The sequence below is a fragment of the Varanus komodoensis genome, unplaced genomic scaffold (assembly GCF_004798865.1).
Source record: "Varanus komodoensis strain SLA01 unplaced genomic scaffold, ASM479886v1 scaffold4, whole genome shotgun sequence".
Classification (NCBI taxonomy): Eukaryota; Metazoa; Chordata; class Lepidosauria; order Squamata; family Varanidae; genus Varanus; species Varanus komodoensis.
In genome coordinates, this window is record NW_025335941.1 from 46949110 (window position 1) to 46976853 (window position 27744).

The 27744-nt window shown below is 43.3% G+C and overlaps 1 protein-coding gene across 1 annotated transcript in view; it reads left to right on the forward strand.

Annotated features, from left to right (window-relative positions):
- ATP8A2 (ATPase phospholipid transporting 8A2) overlaps window positions 1-27744 on the forward strand; it is a 433576-nt gene that overhangs the window by 399460 nt on the left and 6372 nt on the right. Inside the window, exons 35-36 of the mRNA XM_044441796.1 lie at window positions 7278-7366; window positions 16759-16863. Of these exons, the coding sequence (XP_044297731.1) occupies window positions 7278-7366; window positions 16759-16863 (194 nt within the window). The remainder of the gene's footprint in view (window positions 1-7277; window positions 7367-16758; window positions 16864-27744) is intronic.

A 27744-nucleotide genomic window follows, 5' to 3' on the forward strand; every position in this document is an offset into this window, starting at 1 on the left:
TGGTTTCTGTTGCAATTTGCAGTTAAACTGATCTTATTTTATTATATTAATTACAGCACAACATTTCCTGTATAAATCTATCACACATAAGTAAAATAATACAAAACTTTCTCCATCATGGTATGACCTCTTTAAGGGTCCCACACGTCCTACTGCCATGACCCTTTATACATTTATCCCCCTTGGTTGGGAAACTTAAGGCTGAGTTATTCTCCATGCTTTCCCCTTTAGCTTTTTAAATCAAAACTATAGTCCACACCTGTTCAGGAAAAAGGTCTTTGGGATAACTGGAAGGGCTAGACAGGGAAATAAAATGAATCTCTGTTGGTTTTGGTCTCCTATGAGACTTTCTTCATAATTGCCAAAATCCAAAGAATAGAGCAAAAGTAAAGAAAATGTTAAGGTATTACTTAATGTCCCACATGGGTGAGTGTTATAGCAAACTTGTTCTTTCCTGTGAATTGAGATAGAAAAGCAGATTCCTGACAATGTGACCATTGGTAACCAAATGAAACAGAGAACTTTTGTGGAAACTATTAAGGGATGACACGTCTTCAAGGCTGAGCATCTCATCTTCTGCCTAGTTTGCTTATGGACAGCCTGGTCCTGTGATGCCACTTTGGCATTTTCCTTCTAATATACATTGTTAGTTAATGGAGCTGACAAAGTATTTTCTAATGCATAGTCTGTGGGTGTGACTTTGCAACATTAAATGTGACTGTAACAACTGTTTCCCATAATGTGCTCTTTCAGTATATTTGACCCACAATTAGTCCTCAAACCTGTCGCCTGCTACACATTGGTAAGCCATTCCGAGAGCAACATGCTGAGCGAATGGTAGATAATTTTTTAAATAAATACTAAATTTAGGAACACAGGAAGTTCCCTAACCTATGGGTCCATCTTGCTCAGTACTGTCAATACTGACTCACAGCAGCTCGAGACGGGATTTTTTCAAAGGACTACCTGCAGATGCCTTGGGATTATACCAGGGACCTGTAAAGCCAGTGTGGTGTGATGGGTAGAATGTTATACTGGGGACCTGGGAGATCTGGGTTTAGTCCCCACTTGCCCATGAAGTTTAATGGGTGATGATGGACCAGTCACAGACTCGTAGACCTACTTACCTCACAAAGATATAGTTGTGAGGATATAAGGAGCTATGTAATCTGTCTTGGTTTCCTCACAGAGGGAAAAGGTGGAATGCAATGTTAATGATGATAATAATAATGGCATAATAATATTATAATAGCAAAATAATATTATTAATAATAATGATGATGGTGGTGGTGGTGATGGTGATGATAACAGAGGAGTTGGTGGATTTCAGGATTGCAGGATCTACTGTGTTTATTACTACAATCCTAAATTCCACCAAATGGGCTAGCATGTAAAATCAGAATTAAAAATTATGAGCTCTGGAATTTATATGGCAAACATGCTAGGGTCAAATACAATGTGCATGTCAGGGATGCAATTTCTATGCATAACATGTACGGCAGTGATTCTAGGGTCACTGTAATGGTTGCACTCAGAAGTCGTGTTTTCCCAACTGTCAGACAGTGCTTTTTCCTAGAGTTTCAGCCAGAGGAAGCAAACACATAACAGGAGAAGCACAGATAGTGCCTGAGCCTCAGAGCTACACACCTTCCCCATGTACTGCTCCTTTGACTCTTGGGAAGTACTTGTTCTTGCTCCAAGACAGACTCCAGCTCTTTGCAGCTGGCGGCACATGCAAAATTGTACGAGTATGTCAGGGACTCATTCATAAAATGGAAAGTCTTTCCCATTCATACAAGCTGACTTGTGGAGGGCTGCCAGTTCACATAATGGCTGCCATGGAGAACATGACCCATTGCATTTACTGTAACAGGACTGTCATTTTCCCAGCTCTACCTATATGCTGAATGTTAACTCTAATGGTAACAGGACCATGTACTCCCCACACATTCAGAAACTACCACCAATAAGAGGGCACTTGGGCTTCAGGTGGGAGCTCACATTTCTCTCTCATCTCAGCTAGCTCCAGAACCTTGGACATACAGATGGACTGATATGTCCCTAACCCAACCCTACCCTGCAGTTTAAACCAAATCACAACAGTAGCTCATATGCCAACCGTATGTTTGCATACCAGCAAAAGAGCTCACTTGAGGCTTCTCTTGACAGCTCACTCTCTTTGCCTCATCCAAGCTAGGTCAGACCCTGCACACGGACACAGGGACTCAAGCCTCTTACCCCTAACCCTAAGCTGAAGCTTAACGCTATTGGTAACAGTCCACTTTGGCATTCTGATGAACCCCTAGTTATTTCTGACACGTGCAAGCTAGGTTGAAGCCCTGATAGATGCACAGGGACTGCAATTTTCCTCCTTCCTAACCCTAACTAGAATTGTAAACTGAATCATAAGGGTAAATGTAAATGTCTTCCCTAACGTGGAAACAACTGGTCAATGCAGAGTATTTTGAGTCTCCTTGTGCATTTCACTTTTTCTGCTTCATACAGCCTAGTTCCAGGTCCTTAGACTTGCAAAGGGCCTGACATTGTCCAAACAATAACAATAACCAGAAGCTTAATTCCAACATACTATACTCTCAATGCATGTTTCTGCCACATGCAAGCCAGTTCAAGACTCTTGCACAAGGGCTGATATTTTCCTAACAGTAGCCCTACCCAGTAGAGAAATCCCAGTGAGGAAAATGCCGTGTACAACCCATATCTGGATATCCATAGTCATGGAAAGGAACTGAACTTTTCCAAACCCTAACCCCAGCCAAAACCATGACCTGGAGCTTACAGTACTCTTGACACATTCATTTACTCACAATGTATTTCGAAACTGCTAGCCAGGGCAATACACTTGCTGTTTCTGTTGCAACTGATTTTTTCTGTCTCATCTGAGCTAGTTCCAGGCCCTAGAACATGCACAGGGCCTGAAATCATTGCAACTTTATCCCTACCCTGGAGTTTGCTTCAGTGCTGAGGACCTATCTCCTCCCCATGCATTGGAAGGTAACAGCCAAAGAAATGTGCTTCAGATTTCAGTTGGCAACCCACTTTTTTGGCCTGTTCTGAGTTATTTCAAGACTCACAGACATGGAGAAGGACTGAACTTTTCCAAACCCTAATCCTAACTAGCCCCAACCTACACCCTGACGTGAAGCTTGATCCAATGCTGAGGACTCCATATACTCCCCCTGCATTTGCAAATTGCCTGCCAAAGCAGTGTTCTGGGGTTTCTTTGGAAGGTCACCTTTTCTGCTTAATTTCAGCTAATTCCATGCCCTTTACAAACCTATCCTCGAACTTAGTCCAATAATGAGAACCTCACATGCTACCTGTGCATTTGGAAACTGCCAGCCCAAACGGTATACTTGGGTTTCTCTTGGCAGCTCATTTCTTCCTTCTCTGAACTAATTCCTGACCCTCAGCCTTGCACAGGGTTCCCAAATTTTCCAAACTCTGACCCTGGAGCTTAACACCATTGTTAAGCACACCTTTAGACTCTCCATGCATTTGGATGCTGCCAGCCAAAACAGGGTTTCACTTTGCAGGTCACTTTCTCTGACTAATCTGAACTAGTTACTGGCCCTTAGAGATGTACAGGGACTGAAATTTTTTGAACTGTAACACCAATGCTAACTTTTTTATTTTCAGAGTATTTTAATGTTTGCCAGTTTAAATTCAATTTTTTAATTCTAATTTTACTTGGTATTTCAATCTAAGATGTGTCCAATCTGGCCATTGTATGAGGTCAACATGGTTGGTCTCCCTGCTGTTGGAATAGATGCTTTTATTTATTGAATTTGCTGATAATGTTTATGGATCTTAATGTTTTGTTTTATTGTGTTTTAATTGCTGTAAACCATCCAGGGATCCATGTGGCTGTTGTGATGGCCTAGAAAAGCTTGAGAAAAATACATAAATACACAAACAAACAATCCTAACTGAGAGCTCACTTCCAATGCTTAGAATATCATATTACCTATGCATTTTGAAATGACAAGCATTTTTTCTTGGTAATCCACTTTTATTGCCGCATCTGAGCTAGTTGCAGGCCCTTTGACTTTCACAAACCCTACTGCCTTGTGAAGTAGTGCACTTCATTTTTCTGAAGGCAGTTCATTTTTGCAATTCCATCCTAGCTTGTCCCCGGTGCTCAGACATATATAGTGACTGAAATTTTCTGAACTGTAACCCAAACCCTTACCTGGAACTCACACCAATGATGACAGCCACGCATACTCCCCATGCCTTCAGAAACTGCCAGCCAAAGTAGTTTACTTGGGCTTGCTGCTGGCAGCTCACTTCTGCCTCATCCAAGCTAGTTCCAGGCCTGCAACCATGGGAAGGAACTGATATTTTCCCAGCTTCACTTAGGGCCTGCCCCCAGGCATACCACCTAAGAAGAACACCCTGTGCTTTCTTCTCCATTGCAGCCCAGACTATGTTGGTGGTGAGAGAAGTAGTAGCAATGTCCAATTCAGGGTTCTCATTGGTTCTCATCCAATTCAGGGCCACCAATGACGAGGAAAAACCTGTGGGTGTTAGAATTTGGTGGCAGTGGTGGTAAGAAAGTAGACACACTGAGGGAGGGGAATCCTTTGGGTGTGACTTGCCCACAAATCTGATGCCACCCATGCAAAAACATGCTGGGTCATGAATAAACCAGCAAATAGCTTGGGCATGTCCTGCACAGCAAATGGATTACTAAAAGTCACTCTGTCACCAAGATCAGAAATAAAGAACACTGGCTATCTTCAAAGAAATTCCCCTCCGTGAGGATGCAGCTGCCGCCTCTTACCAAAATTCCAATTCGTCGTTAGCACGTGGGTTGGAATGTTAGCCTCCGACCACATCCCATGTTAACACATCTTCCAGTGGCACATCTTCTGCCACTGGTATGTGAACTTTGCTCATGTTTGGCAGATAGGATAATAGTTTATATTAGAAAATGGCAGCTTGATACTCTTAAAGGGATAAGTGCTTTTGCCCATCGTCAGTGTGCAGTGAAAAGCTGTCTCGATTTCCAACACCCTTTCTGCAGATATGCAACTGTTATACTGTTGGTACCAATACGAGTCCTTCACGTGTTCATTATTTTTTCTAGAGACAAACCTACAACACCCACTCATGCTGGTTCCCTGTGTCTATTGCGTAGTAAACCAGGACTGTACCAGGGTGTTTTCTGCCTGTAGGCAAGACACACTCGGTGGGATGACCCTCTCTCTCCCTTCCTCTGTCTCAGTGGCTGTCCCACCCTGCTCCCACTCCATGTGCAGGCACTGACCCAACTGACAGTTCTGACAGTGAGATCCAATCCTCCAGTACATCTGAGCAGACAGGCTATATAGCAGCTCCTGGACAGGTGATGTGGCTCACAGATCTGCGTGCATCGACTTGGGGAACAGCTGGAGTGTTCATAAGGAGCCGCCAGGGAGTTCCCGCCACTTCCCTCAAGTATCTGTTGCCTGCGGCAGTCGCCTCGCTCTGCCTAACGGTGGGGCTGGCCCCTGGCAATAGCTGCATTCACAGACTGGCCTGTAGAGCATGGGAATGCTTTGGGATTGAATTTGTGTCATATGACCTACACTGTTAGAACTGATTCCAAGTGTGGAATGTGTTTATTTCTTGCTCCAGGGGCTCTCAAAGTAGCCCTAGCTGTCTTAGCATGCCTTGTATCTTATCTTCAACTGCCGAACAAGATTTACCACTCTTGTGCCATTCCTGCAGCAGCACGAAGGATTTAGTATCAAAGGGACAGTAAATGCATTGAAAAGCACCTGTCTAGCACTTATGCTGCTATGTCATCTTTGTTGCTAAATACAGTTGAATTGTAAAGCAGCTACTGGCAAAGCAGCCAAATAGAACGGTCACACCATAAGAAACATCAGTCACAGTCACCCAGGGATGCATTGAAAACCTGTCCTGTCTTATTCAGCCTGTGCACCATCTGGACCGATCGACTGTCCATTCAATTAACAGAGCTAACTCAGTAATAATATACTTCACTGGGACACCAAACAAACTGTGGTGCCACTTTTTGGGCAAAGAAGTATCTATTGAGAGCCATGTGTGGCCAACTTCTCTCTGAAGGAAAACCAAGCAACTGCCATAACATTGCATAGGTGTGATTCTCCTCCTTTCTCATCCAGATGCATTAAATGCAGGAAACTGGAGGCATACCTGTGATGGGCCATCTTTTGTTTGCGATTGCCATGAATCCATCAGGTTGGAGGACAGGATATACATCAGCAGAGCAGTCACTGGGGAATGCTAGGCATTGTTGGACTTTTTTGTGTCTAAACATGTGATTGTGTCCTAAATCTTTAGGATGCCTTTATTTCCTTAAATGATTTAGGACCAAGTAACTTGGGGAGGTCTGCCTTCTCTCATGCAAGCACCCCACACACTCCCAGGGACCCCTGGAAAAGAGACCTTTCCCACCTGCCCACCACCAAGGGCAGTCGGGCTGCAGAGTACAAAGGAAAGGGCCAGTGAAAGGGAAATGAACTATGTGTGCTCCTGCGCTGGCGCATTCCTACCCCCATTGCTGTGGACTTACAGTCTCTCCCAAAACACCTCATTTTTGTGCTCCCGGACATCAGACTTTTCTGCAATCTTCAGCAGTCAGCTCTAAGCCTCCAAGGCCAAGTCTTTCTCTCTACCAGCAGCGGAGGAGACCCAAAACATTTCATGGCTCCAGCACCTAAGGGGAACACTTCTGAATTGACAAAGGAAAAGATATGCCACAGAGGACAGCAATGTGCATACAATTTGCAAGTGCTAATTTATACTTATAAACTTATATACTTATCAACTAGAATCATCTCTCAGAATTTAAAAAGAAATACCATATTCTTCATCCTAGCATGTGAGACTCCAACCAGGTTACCTGTGTTCCTTGCTTTGTTTGCTGTTCAAGTGCTGTGGATGAATGACTTCAAGGCCCAGGTCTTCCTTCTGATGCAACTAGACTTGTGTTGAACAGCTTTTTAGACAGCTTAGACTGGACAGCTCTTCAAAATTAATAACTTTAGATAGATAACACCCAATTCCATGCCACTTTCCCTGAAATCATGGGGTTGCAACCAGAACTAACAACTTGGATATTCATTGAAATAAAACACTAAATTAATATCTAACCAGTTGATTTTCTGCATTTATATTATACTATGGTTTTAGCAATGTTTTCATCCTATACTTTCATTTCAGCCAACCATACAATTACATGATGTAATATGATTAAAGTCACATTTATTGCTGCATCTTTACAGGCAGGAATGGTGTTGAGATGTGGATACTTCTGGCTCGGTTTATTGCTGGTGCCCACAGCGTGCCTTGTTAAAGATGTGGCATGGAGAGCGTAAGTTGGAAGAATGCAACATTAATTATACCTCTTGTAGAACATTTATTTTAAATTTTAAAAAAAAACCCAAAAACCCTTCTGCTTTATTCAAACAGCTGCTTATATTAACAGTGATAAATATCTACAGTTTAGTTAATAAGCTGGTGTAAGCTGTTCACATAAGCAATACAATGGTTCTTTATCTGGTTGGTAAAAGCTTGGGGAAGTTGAAGGTAGAAGAAAAGGAAAACCAGGTATGAGATGGATTGGTTCCATAAAGGAAGCCACAGCCCGGAGTTCGCAAGAGCTGAGCAAGGCTGCCAAGGACAGGGTCATGCTGTAGGGCATCCACTCACAGGTTTGCCATAAGTTAACATGACTTGATAGCACGTCACAACAAAAGCTTCTCAGTATATAAGCAACCATTGCTTTGTTTAGCTAACACACTATTTCAGATCAGATCAGTGTAAAAACTGATACCAATGGCACTATTATTAATATGGTTATGAAAGCCACACTCCATCTAGAATGATGCATGATACTTAATAATGAATATTCACTGCTTGGTCAACAAAATGATTTGTATGAACTCCCAAATGAAAAGCCATGTGTTTTGTGTGCATGCATTTTCAGTAGAGGGCTTGTATCTTTGCCGCTTTTTCATCTGAACCAGACAGAATGTCTTTAATCCCCATGGCTTTCCTGCTTCTATTTGAAGGAATATGTCAAGATGGTTCTTGATAGATGGAGCAACAGATATCCCAGCTGTTGCAATGGAATGAAGTGGCTGAGCATTAAGAGGTTTACGCATGTAGTCTGTGTGACACGAAACTGAACTGCATAGGACTATGACCCATGATGTTATTATCTCGTAGTGACATAGACATTTAGGAAAGTCTCATGAATGGAACCTTTACTACCTGAGTTCTCTGCCAGGGACCCATTTTGGCAATTGCTGGTGCAAGGGAAATTCTCAATAGCTTTCATCTGTTAAATCCGGGCCTTGAGAAGGAAGAGCAAAATGTTTCCAGAAAGGAACAAGCTTCTCTGCAGTCTTCACTACTGGCTTAAGATTTTTGTATCTTTGTTGACTGGAGCAAGGAAGGGAAAACTGACTTACCCAGCACTGATATTGCTAACTGAGGGTTCAGAATGCCAGGTTTCTGAAGAGAAAATGCTGATGGGGCAAAAGCTGATTATTGTATAATATTAGCATAATGACTGCCACGTATGATTTGCATGGATGGGAAGCTTTTATGTGGCACAGAGGCCTGGCAGTGGCAAGCCAGGCCAACCATTGTCTAAGCTGGAGGCAAGTTTTGTTGCTATTGCAAGGATGACGTCCCTCCCCACAGCCCGCAAGGTGAGAGGCAATCATACATTTATACATGAGGAAATGAAGGTAAGTTCCGGGGGGGGTGCTATCAGGCTGACCATTTCCTGTTCCTGGTCTGTTCTTATCTACATAACCTCATTGTGGAGTTCAGTTACTTGCACATATTAAAGTATAACAGAATCTCAAGAAAAGGAGATAACAGAGAGACAAATGGATATCAGGGATGAAAAACCTCAGATCTGGAGGCCAAATCTGGCCCTCCTGAGCTCCCAGACCAGCTCTTCCGCATTCCCTAGACAGCCACGACCAATTTCCTGCCCTCCCCTCCTTTCCACCATCCATCCATCATGGGGTGGTTTCCATTTCTTGCACATTTCCCCCTGTTCTGAGGGCTGAAATGCCTCTGCTAAGACTTAACTGCTGGCACTAAGAACTTTAAGTGAAAATATGTCTGGCATTTGGGTCACACCCCTTTTGCTTCAGCTTTGTCCACCGATGGAATGCAGACACTGAGAACTTCTCCAGAATGGAATTTGGCCTTCAGACTGAAAGTGGTTCAGCACCCCTAGTGTATATAATAAAAACAAATGATCGGGGACATCATATGTGCATGTACAGCTCCAGGAGCAGAGCTGTATTCTGCTTGTAGGTGCGCATTGCCTATGCAGCTCCAGTACCTCCTTAATCCCTGCCAGAGGCACATAAAAAGCAGACTTACAAGTTCTAGAGGACCACCATCTCCACCCCCCACCCCCAAGTTGGCAATGCCCCAGAAATGGAGTTGATCTCCTGAAAAAACATGGCCAGAATATGGAAATTAAACTGCAGCTAGGGATGTTTGCACAACACAACAGTCCACTGTGGCTTAATTAGCCCATGGTGAGATTGCAGGGCATGCTGAACATGTTCAACCACCATTCTGAATATGCAACCCCTGGTTCCAGGTTGTAATACCATGTGACCCCAGAAGTAAAACCTAGGAATCCAAACCAATTGTGGTCTGTTTTTAGGGTTGCCATATGCAATATAGTGCCTATAGGCACTCTGGCATCTCATGGGTCAAATGGCCCATGACAAGCTGCAGTGTGTTGTCTGAACCTGGTCAGTGTACATGCCGTTTACCCTGGAAGAGCAACAATGGCATACTGCAAAATCCTGCAGTCTTTAAACACTCTAGATGTGTTGGAATGTGGGTTGTAGTCAAATGAAGCAGCAGTGACCTGCGCCAGCTATTTTTCTCCTGGTACTTCTAGTCTCAGTTTATGTTTCAGTGCTACCTCCTCAGCTGGGAGGAAGTAGCCTAGCCCACTATCTAACACACAGGTTAGGCCTCCATCATACCTGGTTTGCCCTCCCAGCTAAAAGCCAGGTTTTAAAATAGTTGAACAATTGTTGATTCTGTATCCTTTACATTAAACAACAGGTATGTACTTCAGGATTCCATAGAAGTCTAATTGCCTGAGTAACTGACATTCTGCTTCCAATTTTCTGAAGTCATACACACCGAAATGCCCAGCAAAAGTTATTTCCTAATGAACTGGGGAACAGAGCACATTGCCAACAGCATAGTATACACCTGCTGCTTATTGATCGGTGCAGCTTTTATGGCTTCCAGAGAATTGTGCAATAATTAATCAACTGGGAAAAGGAAACCGGGCTTATAGTGTGATCATCCAAGTGTTTCACTCACATTAGTCATATACAAATCAGGAAGCTGGCAGAGGCTGAACAGGGACGTTTTGCCCACTTGGTCTTTTGCACAGCAATACGCATGTCACTGATTCTGACTGCCTTTAAGGCCCACCGTGGAAAGACCTGCCATTCAGCTGGCCGATGAATTCATCAGAGCATCTCTGAGCCCATCACTGGTCGAGAGGCTGACCTTGTACATCCTGAGTATTCAGTGGAGGGGTCACAGGTGACCCAAATAAGAACCAATCACCAGCAGACTTAATGGCCCATGGGAATGTCATTCAGTCCGATTGACAGTAGATCACAAGGACATGGCAATATATGTCCTTTCTCTTCATACAGCACTATATAGCTTTAGGGTGAATTTAACTTCTTTAGCTCCATTACAATGCAAAGCCACACTTACGTCTCAGGTCCAACACACTGCAGAGAAGGAGTGGCCAATGAAGAAAAGCATCACTCCTACTCCTGGGCCACACTGCTCCCCTTTCTAGTTCATTTTCCCACCTGAAGGGAATGAGAGAATTCACATGATCAGTATCATAGTATTTACATATCCTCTTAAAACTGGCATCACATAGTTTCTTACCACACTGAGTATGTGTGTTTGTGTACACATGAGGCTCTGCAGGCCACCATAGCCAAGGAGAAGAGGGACTTTGTGGCCGCATGATTGGAGTGCTCACCACCAGAGGCTGCAGTTCTTTCTAGATTCATGCCCTTAAACAAAAATATAGTCACTTAACTAGTGGCAATTATGGTGGAAGGAACAGGTAGTAGTAATCTGACTGTTGGTATTCATCCACTCAGACACTGGAGCTGTTCACGCAATATTGCAACCCAGGGTATGGGTTGTCATTGAATTGTAGGTTTTTATTGAATTGTGGATTGTTGTGTGAACCCAAATCAGGAATCCATGACTGTTAATCCCAAAAAACCTATAGAGAAGCCATGGTTTGTTATTTGTTGGAAACTCTGGTTAGTTTAATGTTAACAAACCTGGGCTCAAATAACAGCACACAATTCCACAACAAACCATGCCTCAATGACCACTTTAATCTATACCCTGAGTTGTTGTGTTGTTTGACCCACTTAATATAGAAATTTCAGTAGTTCCTCTGTTCTAATAGTTTATATTTGATTTGGCAGCTATGAAGATTAGATCAAAGGTGGCATTGAAGGGGTAGCTAATTGAGAGCAATTAAACTAGTTTTTTACTTTTTTTCAATTTTAACATCTGTTCTTAACTGATTTTCCTAGTTTTTCATTATACCTTTTGGAAATTTTGTAATTGCCTATGGCTAAATAGAATAAAACTTCACTTGAGTAATAATTTATACATTGCCAAGAAATACTCTCTTCCTGAGTTTTCAACTTTACTTCCACTTCCACTATGTCGGTGCTGGCTAAGTGGCAGCCCAGAGACCACATCCGACCCCAGTCAGATTCCCCCTAGCCAGAGTTGGTCATCCATCACCAGAGGGCATGGAATGCTCCTGGCCTGGAAGTACTCCAGTCCTGAGCAGTCAGGTTTAAAAAGGTCTGACCCATTTGGCTAACAAAACTGGCTTCCTGCATAGATTAACTGGCTTGTAAGTAGTAAGAAATAAGTACACGTCTTTATTTATGTATGGACAAGATTCAGTTAGTACCTTTTCCCTGGTTATGAAAGAAACTTCACTCTCTGTTCCTGCTGATGCAGATAGGAGTTTTGCAAGGACTGTTGAAGTTAAATACTGATTTGTACCATGTGTCATTGCAGATGTGAGTTTAATCAACATGACCATTTCTGGAAAGTTTCCAGAAAAAAGCTTATCAGTAAACTGATAATGCTCTTCATCTTTGTATCCCTGTATTTATAGACAGGTAGCCAGGAAACGATCATAGTATTTAGGATCAGTTTTGAAAACTAAAAAGAGGACATTTTATTGAGATAAGTGTGATTTGCTTACATATGTGACAAGTCATACTGTGTAAAGGGGAGGGGCAAAGTTTTGCCCTCCAGTTGTTTGGATCTATAACTCCCAGGAACCCTCATCATGGTCTTTGCTGGCTGGGCTAAGCCAAAATGATTAGACAGCTTCAGAGTCCCCAGACTTTCTTGGGATCAATACTTCGTTATTATTTATTCATTTTAAAAGAAATTGCAGAAGCCCATCCCAATACATTGTCCATACTGTGAAATCTGTCTTATAAAATATAAGGTGCTGTAAATGATTGTGCACAATTTGTGACCCAGCAAGCCCAAAACAGCCAGCCGGCCATTTGCTGTGGCCTGCAAAGTGCTTGACAAGCTCCCATTTCTGGAGGCCAAAAAAAAGGAGCAAAACAACAAAGTCAAGACTGTGGTGAGCAACCACTGATACAGAGCAAATGTGCTGCATTCAGCTTGGCAGACTGCAATTTGAGCAGATCCAGAATATGAATTCTACAATTTGAATCAAACAGAGATGAGCAAGCACTGTTAGGTTTTACATGCAGAGGCCATTCTAGTGACCATCCTGAATCATCTCCAGTGGCACAGTTGGGAAGACGCCAGTCTGAAACCCTGGAAAACCACAGTCAATCAGTATTCAGCAGCCTTCCTCAGCACTGGCAGCACTTTTGGACTATACCCACCATCATCCACAACCATTGGCCATGCTGGGTGTGCCCAATACAAGTTGTAGTCCAAAGCATCTGCAGGTTAAGGTAGGCCAGTAGACAATACAAAGGTGGATGGTCCAAAGACGTGACTTGGTATAAGCCAGCCTTCTGCATCCCTATAATATCACCAGTGTACTCTCATTTTGCTCAGCATTTGGCGAAGTTTTAACCCTAAACATCAGTGCCATTGACTTATCTTGATGTGATGGTATATACCTATTTGCATACCTAAACATTCTTTAATAGCCTGAATCAGACACTGCAGCAGAGATAGCCCAGGGCATTTCATGCCTAGGAAGAGAATCCAAATGGGGCTCTTTCGTATAGTAATGAAAATATAATCAGAAATGAGATAATGGCTCATTTTCTGTTGCTTAATGCTGGCTCCAGATTCTGCCAAGGGATATGAGCCACCTCACTCTGCCTAATGGTAGAGCTGACCCTGTAATGGTACTAGGAACTCATCTAGAATTTTTGCTATTACAATTTGAAGATGGAGTAGAAATATGCAACAGAAACAGGAAAGAAAGGGAGAGGTGGAGTACAAATTTGATTTCTGTAAAAGTTGGCATTCGAAAGGTGTAGCCCTAACATTCAACATCTCTTCCAAAGGGCTGCAACTCCTGGAATGTACCACCAGATAGGTTTGCATAGGATCAGGACTTTAGACTCCACGGCTATGTCCCATTGGTCTCATTGGTTTTACTTCCGAGTAAAGTGCGTAGGAGGAAGCCACACAGAACTTTTTAAGTGATACATGTTTCACTTCAGTCTATTAAAGACTGCCTTTCTTAAAAGCAGCAGAAGAGTTCAAGGTCAATGTTTTTAATGTATTTCATTAAATTAAGAGAAATGTAAATGCAAAGTAGGAAAGATTATTAAGAGTTAATAGTCCAAAGATTCAAGTGGGTTTTATCTACTAAGAAAAACTTTCCAAACTTTCAGTTCTTAACAGAAAAGCCAAGTTTAATAATTAGCCTAAGAAGTTTCAGCAACTTGAATCTAATTAATTTTTTTGCAGTTCTAGGTAATTTCACATTCTTCAAAGAATTCATGTTTGAGAATGGATGGCTGTGCTGCTATTCCTGTTCTTTTACAAAACGATATCAGTGTGCTCCATCAGGTCTCACAACCCTATTTGTATTTTCAAGAGCACAGCAATTTCCCAGTTTCCAGATGAGAATAATTATGGATGCATCTAAATGCATGTCCTAGGCATCCTTATGCTGATGCAAAGCTTGCAGGATCTAGTGGCAGATTCAGTGAGATTCCATCATGAAAGAATTGCCATTTCAGAAGAGACACCGAGTGACTGAACATTCTTAGCCTTAAGTATAAAATATTAAGGTTTATACCATTCCAGTCAATGAAGGTGCCCTCATTGATCAGAGGAAGAAAAGTACTGACTCTTCATGGTCATCTTTACTGTCCACTGAAAAGTACTGTGTCTTACTGGCTCATTCATACATGCAAACCATGACTGCATGTTACGCTTCTCAAGTAATGAGCATGCATAGATGAGCCAGTCTAGTGTTTGTGCACTGCTTCCATTCTAATTAATGAGTAATTAATTAGGACTACTGGTGTGGTTTATAAATTTTTTTAAAAAATGAAGTTAATGTTGGACAACCTTGATTAGAACCAAGTTAAAGGAGTTTTTAAAGTATGGCAATTTCTCTTTTCTTTTTAAAAATCATAATATTGGTAGCACATGCAGTACATAATGCTACAGTGATTTCAGCTTTCAAAAATACTAGAATTGAGATAGTTATTGAAAGTTAGATAGTGGTCCCTTTGGCATACAATTAAAATATCAGGAGCAATTTTTATAATATATAGTAAAAAAAAAGAGACTGCACCTCAAAAGATGCATCACAGAAATTTCATCCATATCGTACTTGCCCACAGGGATTGTGTACCTCTTTGGAGCCTCAGCAGGCCAGACTGGGAGGGTGGGAAGGCCAGATTGGGAGGCTCAGGTTCTGCATCATCAGGTTCAACTGCAGGGTGTGCAAATGTGTCCTTTGTCTTGAATTCTCTCCCAGCACAAAATAGGAAAAAAGACTAATGGCTGCAACGGTCCTTCCGTTCCTTTTCCAAATTCTCTCCTCCATAACCAAGACTCACATCTGACATACATACAGTTGGAGAGGGACCTCAAATACATTTTTGGTTGACAAGTTCGGAGGTCCCTGTATTCACGACTGGCCTTAAGTGACGGAACAGGACGAGCACTGGACAGCTCCGCTCTTCCTCCTCCCGTTACCTCTGCCAGGAGGGTCCATTGCCACCTCCAAAGAGTGCCCTGGAGAGCCCTGCCTCCACACTCCTTAAGCGGGATGTTCTAGAGCAACTTGCTGGGTGCACCAGCCTGGCGGACTGGCACCCGCTCATCCTACCTTGCATCCATGGGGCAGGTCTCCCAGGAGATTGACTTCCTGGGAGCCCCACAGCCTGGGGAACAAGGCAAGAACAAGTGCCAGCCAGTTGGTCAAGCAGGCAGGGGGAGCTGAAGTGAGCAGCTGGCCAGTCAGCTGACTGGCCAATGGGAAGAGTTGTTGGTTCACAGCCCACCCACCAAGGAGCCCACCAGCCAGGCCATCCACCCACTGAGGTGGCAAAATATATTGGTCTGGGCCTGCCTATACTATGTTGCTGCAGCCCAGTGAATTGAAGCCAAATGTATCATACTGGAAATCTATAATCTCCTTCCCAAGTATGTTGGTTTTGCATTTTGTTTTCCAAGTATTGTGTGGATTCATGCCAGTCAAAGTTATCTCATGACTTACTTGTGTTTTTCTTTAAGCAATGTGAAAAGGAAAGTGCTGATTGAAGAAAGGTGATGAAACAGTACCAAGATATTTGCTCTTCTCTCAGTATTTGGACAGAACAAGAGCTTAATTCTTTAACTCAGTGAATACTGGCATAAAAGCTGTCAGTTATTCTGAAGATACAAACATTTACACTTATAAATTGTCTTTGAACCGGTGGTGCATATTTCTGTCCTCTCTGTACACAAAGGGTTGTGGGTACAGTCACCCCTTTCTTTTTCTTTGTGTCTGTCTGTCTCGTTGCAAGTAGCATTTTAAGAAGGGAGAGGAAACCATCTTCATAAGGCTAAGATTTAGGAAAGAAAAAAAGCAATAAAACCCAGAAGATTTGAGTGGTTGTAATCATCAAAGAATTTCATCAGGTTTTCGGTCTACTGGAGCAAGTTGCTCAAAGGGTGCACTGGAATCCTGTTCTTCTTTTTTGAATATGTGATGAATTCCTTCCCTCCTGATGGAATGATTGGCCCTTGAGCCTGATGACACAGCCATTTTGGCTACTAGTCGCTTTTCTATTTTTTAAATAAAGGGGCAGTGTTCTGTTAAGGCAAACTGCTTTGTGATCTCCCAGGTGTACTGTTAAGCTAGACTAGCTCGTTCACTTCTATTTTTCTTTCATTGTCTAATTTTCCAAATCTTCCGAAGGTCAGGGCCAGTCCAACTGCACAGATAAGCATGGGATGGTCCTACTCATTAGCACCTCTGCAAAAAATAACCCTCTGCAATTCTGCAAATGCCACAACCATAAAAAGCCAAGTAAACATGGGGCAACCCATCATGGCCTGGGCTGGACCTGCCAAGAAGCTGTATTGTTCTCACGGCTCTGAGCAGAAAGAACTGAGCCTTTCACAGACAATGGAAGTTGATGTGTTGGTTTCTTTGTTTTGTGTCTTTCTCCTGCAATACAGGGCCAAGCATACCTACCATAAAACTTTGCTGGAGCAGGTTCAAGAGTTGGAAGCTAAGTCCAAAGAACTGAGAAAAGCTATGCTGCGTGATAGTAATGGAAAGAGGTGGGGGCTGTTCCATTGTAACTGGAAGCATGCCAGATCAATTTCCCCCTCCCCCCATCATTATTATTTTTTCCATGCATTGCAACTTGATGGGGTTTTTTGGCTCCTCGTCAACTTTACCCATTTATTTGCTTTATTTTTATTTCATTAAAAAGCTTCCATTATTCACTCCACCCTCCATCATATGTTGGTAAACAAAGCCACATCCAAGACTCTGCATAGTTTTTCTTGCATGGTTGCATGCAATGTTTTCATTGGGCAATGGAGTGGATCCGAGTCTTATTTCCGGTGGCTTCATTTTTTTTTAATTTTGTTTTTTGATGTTGGCTTATCTTGTCTTATTGATTAATTGTGCCTCTGAACAAGAAAGTGTCAAAATCATTTACAAAAAAATAAATAAAAGAGCAGGGGATGGAAAAAGAAAGCAACTGGTTATGTCTATCCAAAACAATTCGCTTCCAAGCCTGCATGCAACAAACTGGAGTTGTGCAAGATTAGTACAGTTCATTTCTGCAGGGAGAATATTAAAGACGTTCTTAGTGGGTTAAGCTCAGATTCAGTGATAGCCTTTTTCCTTTGATTCTGGGCCTGATAACCCTTGCCATAGAATGAGCCTCCTCCAACAAGTCAGGCACAGTGGCTACGATGCCTCGACTGCATGGCACTAGACATGCAGTTTTTTGGAACTAGACCAGTGTGTCTTCTTTTCAAATTCCAGCCTTCCTTATCCCCCTCCCCACACACACACACACACTGGTGCCATCAAGCATTCACACAACCCTGCAGGGCAGCAATAACCCTATTCCCACAGATGCAACATTTCTGTGCTTCCACACCAATTTCTCTGTGTAGAGCACCCTTCCCCAAACCCATTCCCTGTAGATGTGCCAGGGATGATAGGAGCTGCAGTTCAATGCATCCAGAGTGGAACACTTGGCCAGGCAACAACAGCCCAGTCTCCCTTGCAGCTTCTTCCACTTTCGGCTTCAAGTGGTATAATTAACAGTGTTCTCACTCTGGCAATAATGTCTGTGCTTCTCTGTTGTGACCGTACCATACAGAACCTACTGCTGTTACTGAATTCTTCATTGTGCAGGAGTGTGTGTGCTGTGCGGAGACTTTTGTCTGATGTGAACGCTATGAAAGAGAATTCTAGGGAGGCTTCCCGCCCCGTCCCTTCTTCAGACAGTTTCATTTCATCCTTTTTAGAATGCAGTTGTGCTTCAGCAAATGGGAAAGCGCTGCGAGTTCAAAAACGGCTTTATCACTAACACTTGTATTCTTCAAACAATATGGTACCGTGTGACCTGTGGAGGAGCTTTACAATAATTAAGCAGGATTGGAGCAAGCCTTCTAAACGAGCAACCTGAGTGGAATGGGACTTCAGAGGAAGAGCCCACCCCGCTGGGGCAGGGGCAGGGGCAGGGGCAGGGTCATCAGCAGTTGTTGTGCGGTAGACCAATTGCCATATTATTGCTTCTGCTGAAGGGAGTGGAGTAACCCTATAACTTTGTTGCTTCAAGTCAGAGTGAACTGTGCTCATGGTAATATAACTAAAAGGTACCAAGGTCTTCTGGTTTCTATTTTAGCCTGTTTGTTACCATCATTCAGCTGAGTGTATTCCTTGAAACAGTATGGAAGGTTTCTGCATTTTCATTCTCAAACCCCCACAGTTGTGTTGCTGGTTGTACAAATTCTCACTGTTGACAACATGGATATTTTTACCATACCTGTGATATTACCTTATTTATTTGATCACTCATTTTCACCACAGCATTTATTTTATGTCTTGGAATTACCATGATCTGTATCCCATATTACTCTTACTTAGAGTACACCTATTTAAATGAATGGGACTAACACTGGATGCAAACAGCCATGTAGGAACAGGAGTGGCAAGTTGGGTGGGTCAAAAGCAATGAGAAAAAGGCTACATCTGAAGAACATGCAACCTGTTTCAATGCCAAATTCTTCTCCCAGAAGCCCTAGGGAAGCATAGTTTTCCATTAAAACAAGGAGCATGCTGCTGATTGTAAAGGGGATTTTTTTCTTGCCACTTTCTCTTGCCACTGTGACTTTTTTCTCGCCACTGTCAAAACTTGGAGTGGTTCAACAGTGGCAATTTGAAGGTGGCGGGCATGAATAAAAACGGAGGATAGGGAGACATGCCGCCTATGTGTCATATGCCCCTGTCACTTGCTGTGGTCACTGTGTACTGAATGTTTACACCCTGATTGAGCTAGTTGCCCTACTGTGGCCACAGACAGCAGGATTCCCTACCTGTGAATGTAACGTGTGTAGATACGGACGCTTCCAGTCTCCAGTCCATCTCCCAGTGCTGTGGAGACTGAGCAGTTCTTAAAAAGCTGTAGCCCTTCTTATCAGTGCTGAGTGGCAGCAGGGGAGGAGTGAAGAGGCCTGAGGTTCATTCCCACCCTGTCCACCTAATCCAAAGGATTTCAGCTGTTTACACACAGCCCCAGTTGTTCCATATGCACCTTTCTGGATCCTAGCCTTTGTTTATGAAGCCTCCTTGGTCATTGTCACCTGAAAGGCTGTGCATGCATGTGTGGGTGAGTGTGCTTAACTCAGTGTGCAAACCTTTTCTGTGTGTGTATGTGTGTGAGAGGGAGAGATCAGCTTTCCTCAGACTTACTGTTTTGGCATTCTGGAAATTCAACTCCCATTCTGTGATTTATTCCCAGATAGTATGTTTTCCTAGCCATTTATTTCATTCCATTCTCTTTCCAAGCCCTTTCATCTTTGTTCCTTTTCTTCATGGGCTCCGCTCATTCTCCGAATGCTCACAAGCAGACGGTATAAGGATCCCTGCCAGCCCTTGGCCCATTCCCCTTCCCGTGAGGATGCCCCCTCCTCCCTTCTTCCCCAGCACATTTGTTTTTCCTCCGTCCTAATTGCCCCCAGCTTTTCTGGGTGGTCCATCTGCGAACTAGATAATGGTGGAGTGTCTCGGCCTGCCTGAAGTTGATGTGTCATGCTTATGATGAGGCCTCCTGAGTGCCTTCTGAGAACTGTTCTGTCTTTTATCGCCTTGTTTGTGTCCTGGCTCTTTCACACCTGCTTGAAAACATGTGCTTGTCTTTTCAAAAGGAGGTGATTGGGAAAAGCAGCACGCTGGGAATTTTCTGATGGGGGAGATCTGTCTTATTTAGATGCTCTTTAAAAAATAAAATAGAACTCATGATATGCAGTACTTGAATTCTTCCAACTCCCCTCCATTTGGTACTCGCCACTGGTAATTATTCTTTTTCAGATTAACATATGATTGTTCAGGGAAAGATGTGTGTAACTAGGGTGGTCACTCACAAATGGACCAAAAAGAGGGAAGGCAACAGCAGCATAGAGGACAAAATACAGCATTTGCGTAAATGTTGCATGCTCTAATTATGTGCAGACTTGGGCACTTACAGTCATTACAAATAATGACTATTGGAATGGAAAAGCAGTGCAGCTCAGCAGAGTGAGGAAGACAGTGACCAGATGAGACACGTGCCTTGCTCGGCCTGCCGTCCCAGGGCTAACAGCTGACGGGCAGCCCCTTCTCAGTGCTCTTGATCTTGAAACCAAACCTGGACCGGACAGCCCGTCAGATCGATGTCTTCTGCCAGCTCTTTAAAATAGAGGACTGCCCTGCATAAAGTAGGATGCATGACCTGTAAAGAAGCATAACTGTGGCTGACTTATTTCTAATGTGTAATAATAGTGTGTGCAGTTATTCCCCTCCAAGTTTCATCTGTGTAAGCTTAATGGTTCTTTAATTGCTCGCATCCCCCACTAAGGTTTTGCTTTATTCAAACAGTTCTGGAAGATAAGCAAAGTGTCGTGAAGTTCCTATGTGTCTTTTGTAGGGCATTTTTGCAAGTGGGCATCTCTTTCAGAAAAGACTGTCCTGAAATAGCTATAACTCCAATCAAAATTACAGGAAGATATGTAAAATTAATTGCATTCTTAGTCCCGCAAGTGCAAACACATGAATGGGAACCTGGATCTCCTTGTGGAGAACAATGTTGCTGTTGTTATTTATTTCATTTCTACACCATGCAATTGCTGCCATTCTCTGGGTGGTTTACAAAGCCCTCTGGGCAGTTTACAGTATTGCTTAAAGACAAACCTACTCTCAAAGTCTGCAAACAAATGCCTCTCAAATCACCAAGAACTGGTGCAAATGGCTTTGCAGCTTGAGTGCCTCGACTGCTTTCCTGAGATTTGCTTGTATTGGCATCTTTCTTATAGCTGAGCACTAATGTCACCAGCCTTCACTTGGCATATTTTGAATGCTGCCTGGTTTTGCCCAGTGTCAAGAGTCATGTGGATCAGCTCACAAACATGCATGGCATTTAGGCTGGAGTGCAACCTAAGGAGTGCAAAAGTAAGATCGAGGCCATCCACATACAGAACAGCAATGGATCACCAGATGTTTTTGCCTGCTGTTCCCATCAGCCCAAGACAGAATAGCCCATGACAAGGGAGAGTCAGAACTTAGGGAGGGGCTCAAGTTGTCCACCATAGATGTAGGGACTTTAAGGTAGACCAGAGCTGAAAGTGTACTTGGCTATACATGTTGACTGAAGTCATGCTGCCATTTTACCCTGTCTTCATGATGGTCAGATCACCTGTTTTCAATAGGTCCCATGCGACTGGAAGGAACTCCTACAGTGCTCTATTTCTACTTCCTGTACAAAGCATAATGCCGTCTTCTCCAGTCTGGAGCCCTCCAGATGTTGTGGACTGCATCTCCCATTGACTAGCCAATCTGGTTAAAGATAAGGAATGTTGAGAGTTTTAGTCCCAAACCTCTAGAGGCAGGGAAGGCCGCTGTACTGATTCATGAGCCAGACAGGTCTGGGACTGGTCAAGCCCTGGATAGGAGACCACTAGGGGACCATAGTCTGTAATGGAAGAAAGATGCACTACAAATATTATCAATCAATCAATCAATCATGGGACTGTGTGGAAGTGCACCCTAAAAGTATCCATGAGCAACCCTTTTGTGTGTATGCTTTTTCTATGATAGAGAGCATCACCTGGACAAAAATAGGTCCCCAAAGGCACGTGTGAAGTTACTCTAGGTTTTGTTTCCCTCCTGTAAGCTGAAACTGTCTTTAACTTCACAGTCAAAAGGCGCTGGCATTTTATCTAGCTCTTTGATTTTCACCAGGCACAACAAACCTGATCTATCTTCATTCACGGTTTAAAACCAGTGATCCTCTCAGTCTCCACAGTGTCTCTGACAAAGACAGAGTAACGCTGTGATGAGGATTCTTTTTCATCTAAGTGCTTCTCGTTGTGTCCAGTTACTTTGTGGCTGCAGTAAAAGGAGCTGTGTGACCGGCTTGCAAGCTCTCTTATTTACTTTCTCTCTAGTTTTTTCCTTGGTGTGTGAATACAGATGGCTATCTGGTCCCGGGGGAGCTGTGTGATGCCCAGCTCCCTTCACACACACCATTCAGCAAGAGCTCTCTTGACATACAGAAAAGTTCCAGAAGATTCTTTCAGGAGGCCCCAAAGACACTCAAGGGGAGAACTTAACATGCAGCTGTGCAGCACCCTTCCTAGCATGGCTGTGTGTCCACTTTCTCAGATGCCTGCTTCCAGGCACGCTCTGTTGGAAGAGCTGTACTCTCCAGTTCCAGCTTAAAGGTGAACTATTGTCCATCAGAGGTTTGCACCTGGACAGCAAACAGCCAGGTCCCAGTCATCCACAATATGGTGAGATATACTGTATTTCTATTTAAATTATAGCAAATATTTCTAAATTTACAGCTATACATGGAAATGAGCACCTGCAAAGTTCACCTGCTGTGCTTTGTGATCAATTTGGCAGTGAATAGTTCTCTGTTTGAAGGCATCCTCTACTAAAAGCCAATCTTGTCCCACAATCTGTTCAGCAACTGCCCAGCCAGCTGCCTTGAAAAACTCCCAAGTAGGACATGAATGCAACAGCATCCTTCTGCCCATCTCACTCAACAGCTGGTGCACGCAGGCATATTGCTTCAAAGGTTGTATTTATGTTCTCGCTTTTTACTTCTTGCAAGGAACCCAAAGGGACTTGCATGGCTCTTTCCTTCTCACCACAACCCTGTGAGGTAGGTTGGGATGAGAGACAATGACTGGCCCTAAATCACCCAGTGAGTTTCATGACTGACTGGGGACTAAAATCCAGATCTCCTGAGTCCCAGTCCAACATGCTAACCACTGTGCCATGTGGCCTGGTAGTACTGGGGGTAATTTATAATGCTCATTACTAGTAACCATTAATAGCTTTATCTTCCATGAATTTATCTTCTTACATGTATACACATTTATGAATTGCCTTTTGGCCCAAATACAGACCCAAACTTTAATTTCTAATCAATTTTGAATTGGTGACCATTGCTGCATCCTGTGCTAGCAAATCCAGAGCTTACATTTGTGACATATGAAGAATTACTTCCTCTTCTCTGGCCTGAATCTCCTGCCATTCAACTTTATTACTTGACCCAAAATCTAGTTTTATGGGAGGAGGAGGAAAGCTTCTCCCTGTTCTCTTTCTCCACACCATGCATCATTTTGCAAGACAGTTGCATATGCTGATTTCTGTAGTTTTAGACATACCATACATTTCACCCTAGTATGAGAGACCACAACCAGGTAGTCTGTGTGACTTGGTTAGTCTGCTGTCCAGGTGTTGCTGATGGGCGATTCTTTCTGAGGGTTTTGATCTTTAAACCAGACTTGGACTAACAGCCCTTCATACAGAAGACGCCTTCAAAATACAGGGCAGTCCTCTGGCAGCCCTTCAGACACAGTCCTGACCTTTGTAAAAGAGAACACCTGGCCACTCTAGTGTGGAGTCTGGTTAGAACACTTGCAGCTTGCTAGGATCAGATACATGAAGAGGCAAAGGACAGGGCATGCCACTCTCTCTGTGTGGCCCCTTTGCTCAAAAGTAAGTGTGGGGACCTGATTTGGATCAGTACCTCAACACAGGTCTATCCTTCCTTTTCATAAGCATTGATGGGGGCCTTATTTCCAGTGACAAGAGGGGTGCTTCCTGATGAACTAAACCAAATGCACCTCCCTGTGCCACCTAAGGTTGGAACCCCATTCTTGCTTTCAGTGGAGCAAACCCCAGTGAAAACAATGGAACCCACTTTCTCAGTAGACATATATAGGACTGACTTGTTAGTTGGTATTAAACAGAAAGAGTTCATTACTTAATTGCATTCCAAGAGCTGTCACTTCACCCCAAAATATAAATTAAAATCCAGCCCATAAATTTGCATGTTAGCAAATGAAACTCTTTTGACTACTGTTGTTAATTGGACTGGGGGTGGGAAGGGGAAAGAATCAAGAGGGGGACTGCGGGACTCAGACAAAGTTAAAGTAGGCCATGTGTCGGCCTGTATTTCACAGTGAAAATGTGCTTATTTCACAGAACAATTTGCATATTTAATGGAGAAAATTGCTTATTTCATGGCACAGCATTAATAAATACAGAAAAGCCTGATAGCACTTTTTTTTTTTTTTTAACCAGCCTCATGAGAGCATTTCCCTGTGTAACCCAATGCTTCCTTTTTCTCCTAGCCCTGAATATCTTTATCCCTTTCCAGCAAGGTCCCAGTTCATCACTGCTAGCCACGGGCTGCCTTAATTGCAAGTAGTCATGTACTTTAAAGTAAACCCTACTGAAATGAGACCGAGATGAGGAATCAGTGGCATAAGAAATCAGGGGAGCTCTTGCTCATTTCAATGGGGCTTGTCAGGGGGAAGACCCCAGCAACTGAGCCCTCTTTGTTAGAATGCTCCACCTGCATTCTGTAGCATTGTTCCCTAATCACGACAGAGCGCAGATTCGAAGTTGCAGCCCTTGTTAGGGGTTAGAGTGGGGCGGGGAGAGAGGAAACCAACTGAATATTTAAAACCCCAGTGGATGCAAGTCATTTCCCAGGGTGTGCCTGCGCTGTAAGTGAGACACCTGCATCCCTCCACTTTAACCTTCCCTTCTGTCTGCGCCCTGCTTTTGCCATCAGCCAATTAGTGAACTCTGGAGGACATTCTGGGTCAAGCTGCAGCAAGTGCCTGGAATCCTCATTAACGCTAATTAGTGCTTGGCAGGTTAATTGGTGGTGAAGCTCATCTTTTTTTAATTACTCCAACGAATAAGCCAGTGGGACCCTGTGGTCAGCTTTGAATTATTCTGTTTGTTTTGATGCTCTTCATCTGAATGTGTAAAGACAGATGTTTCTTGGCCAGGCTGAGGGACTTCTGGGGAAGGGGGAAGGGGAGACTACAAGACAAAGAACCTTTTTACAACTGTTAATTGGGGGCTTAGCTGATGCCCTAGAACAGTTATTCTCACCCCACCTCACTTCCTCTGTGAGATGGAAAAATGCATCCTTTGGGGGCAGAGAACAGGAAACATGGTTATTAGAAATGATAACCTAGCATCTTAGGGCTTTTCTTTTCCCCTTTAGAGACCCATCATATTTAACAAGCTCTATGAGTACCCAGGGAAGGTAAGAGGATGTCTTTGACAGTAGAGACTAAATGGCTGCCCACACAGCTGCATGTCAGAAATGGTTGACTTTCAGAACTCTTTTCATGCTGAAAGACAGCGCTGGCTTCATGTTTTTGAGGACTTTGGGCAAGACAGCATCACCCTCCCTCACCCTCATTAATCTGCCTCCTTGCCTGCTCCCATTGCTCTTCTCTTTCTTATCGATACTACCACTTGCTTGCTTGGTAAGCAGCAAGAAAGCAGGGGCATCTGTTGCTCAGCCTCCTGACCACCCTTGTCTGGACCAGAAAGATGGCAGGTGAACAAGGAGGTTGCAGTGGTCAAAAGGAAGAGGAAGTCCAGGGAACTTTTCTCAGGGGGCTTCCTGCTGGGGTGTGAGCTCTTGGCAGGTGCTCCACCATGCCTCCTCTTGCTGCTGGCTGTGAAGAGAGGAGAAGAAGGATATTCCCACACCTTACTTTAAAAGTTCTTTGGCACCACTGGCTTCTCCTCTGCCTCCAGGTCATGGTACAAGTCTGCTCTCTTCTATACTTGCATACCATTTAGAAGCTACCCCAGAGGAGCAGTTTTCCAGCTGTTGTCTCAGTGGAGTTGATGAGAAAATCAGCATTACTGGAGCTTCATTTTTGTGACCTGAGGCCCATTCCATGGACAGCATAAGCTGAGAGGGATAAGGATATCTTCTCGGTAACTTAGCAAGATTTTATGTCCCAACTTTATTGTGGGGTTTTAGCAGTTTCCATAGTCTGAGCTGTTCATTGCACTGCATGAACATTGTCCACACTGTGGAGGAGGAAATTGCTCTGCTAGTACAGGAGGATATTGCATATGGTTCCCTCATGGAAATCTTTATTCCTGCTGCCCTGGTACAGTTTTTGCAGCGCAAGCACATACAGGCAAACCCGTCTGGATTTCTGTTTGTGCCTTGCCTGTGAGAAAGAGCACTTACAGTTTGCATAATATCCTAAGGAGGAATTAGTGTGTTTGCGTTGGCTTATCTGCTGGAATCCAAATGCCATGGATCTTGGGCACTGCGATCATCCTGGCATGAGTTGCTAAGAATATGTCTGTGTTCTTTTAAGGAGGAAAGGAAGTGATACACCTGAGCCATTTAGTGAACAAAAGAAGAGCCCTGCTGGTCTATCTGGTCCATCATCCTGTTTCCCACAGAGGGTAGCCAGGCGTCTCTGAGAAGCCCATAAGCAGGGCATGAGTCCATCAGCACCCTCTGGCTCAGATTCCCCATCAACTGGCATACAGAGGCATGCTGACTCTGATCCTGGAGGTAGTGTGCAGTTATGGATGGACATCTTCATTTCTTTTGAAAGGCATCTATGTTACCGGCCTTCTTATCTTGTGGCAATGGATGCCATTACTTAGCTATGTGCTGTACCATCTCCAATCTCCCACCGTCTGGCTTTATGGGATGACTCTGGGCTCTGGCATGCTAGCAAGGGTGAAAAACCTCCCTGTACCCATGCCATCCATGCATTTTATTAATCTCTGTCATTTTCTCCCTTATTCCATTTTCCCTAAGTTAAATTGTCCCTGCAAGGAGTTGTTCCAATTTGCTGATCATTCTGGTTTCCCCTTTCTGGCTCTGCACTGGCCTGGTTTGCACATAACAACAATTGTCATGAATTGTAGGTTGTTGTTACTGGTGTCTCCAACACTATGCTTTAACCATGGTTTGTTAACCATGAGCAATCTAGGAAGAAAGCCCATGGTTAATTGTTTGATTGTGATTTCTGGGTTGTTCATAGTTCACAACACACAGTTAAACCATAGTGCAAGGTTTGCACATAACAATGACCCATGATTCAAATACCCAACCTCAACCAATGCTCTGAATTGTCATTATGTGCAGACCAGATCAATAATTTTTGCAATTTATCCCAATTCAGTAGTGCTCACCTCTTGAAGCTTTGCAGTACTACACTGGGCTAGCTAGAGAATACCAGAAGCTGTAGGACTTTTTTCTGTCTAAATATGCATAGGATTGCACCTTTGGCTGACAAAGAGCTAATGGGTCCTGGGGGACAGAGGGAATGAACATGGCCTTGGATAAAAGGATGAGAAGTTTCAAACATATGAGTTAAGTATTTGAATACATAGTTTAGTGATGAAGAAAAAGAACATTTCAAAATATATCTGGAAATATTCCAGGAACAGCACCTCTGAATGAGACCACGTAAAAGTATTTTTTATTATTTTTAATTTGCACTCACAAGAAAAACAAAAAGAAAGGGTAATGGCAACAGAAACAGCAATGAAAAAAGGAAAAAATTACAAATAGCATATCCATTCAGAATAAGCATTCACAACACTATTAATAAAAAGGAGAGGAAAGAATGGGCATT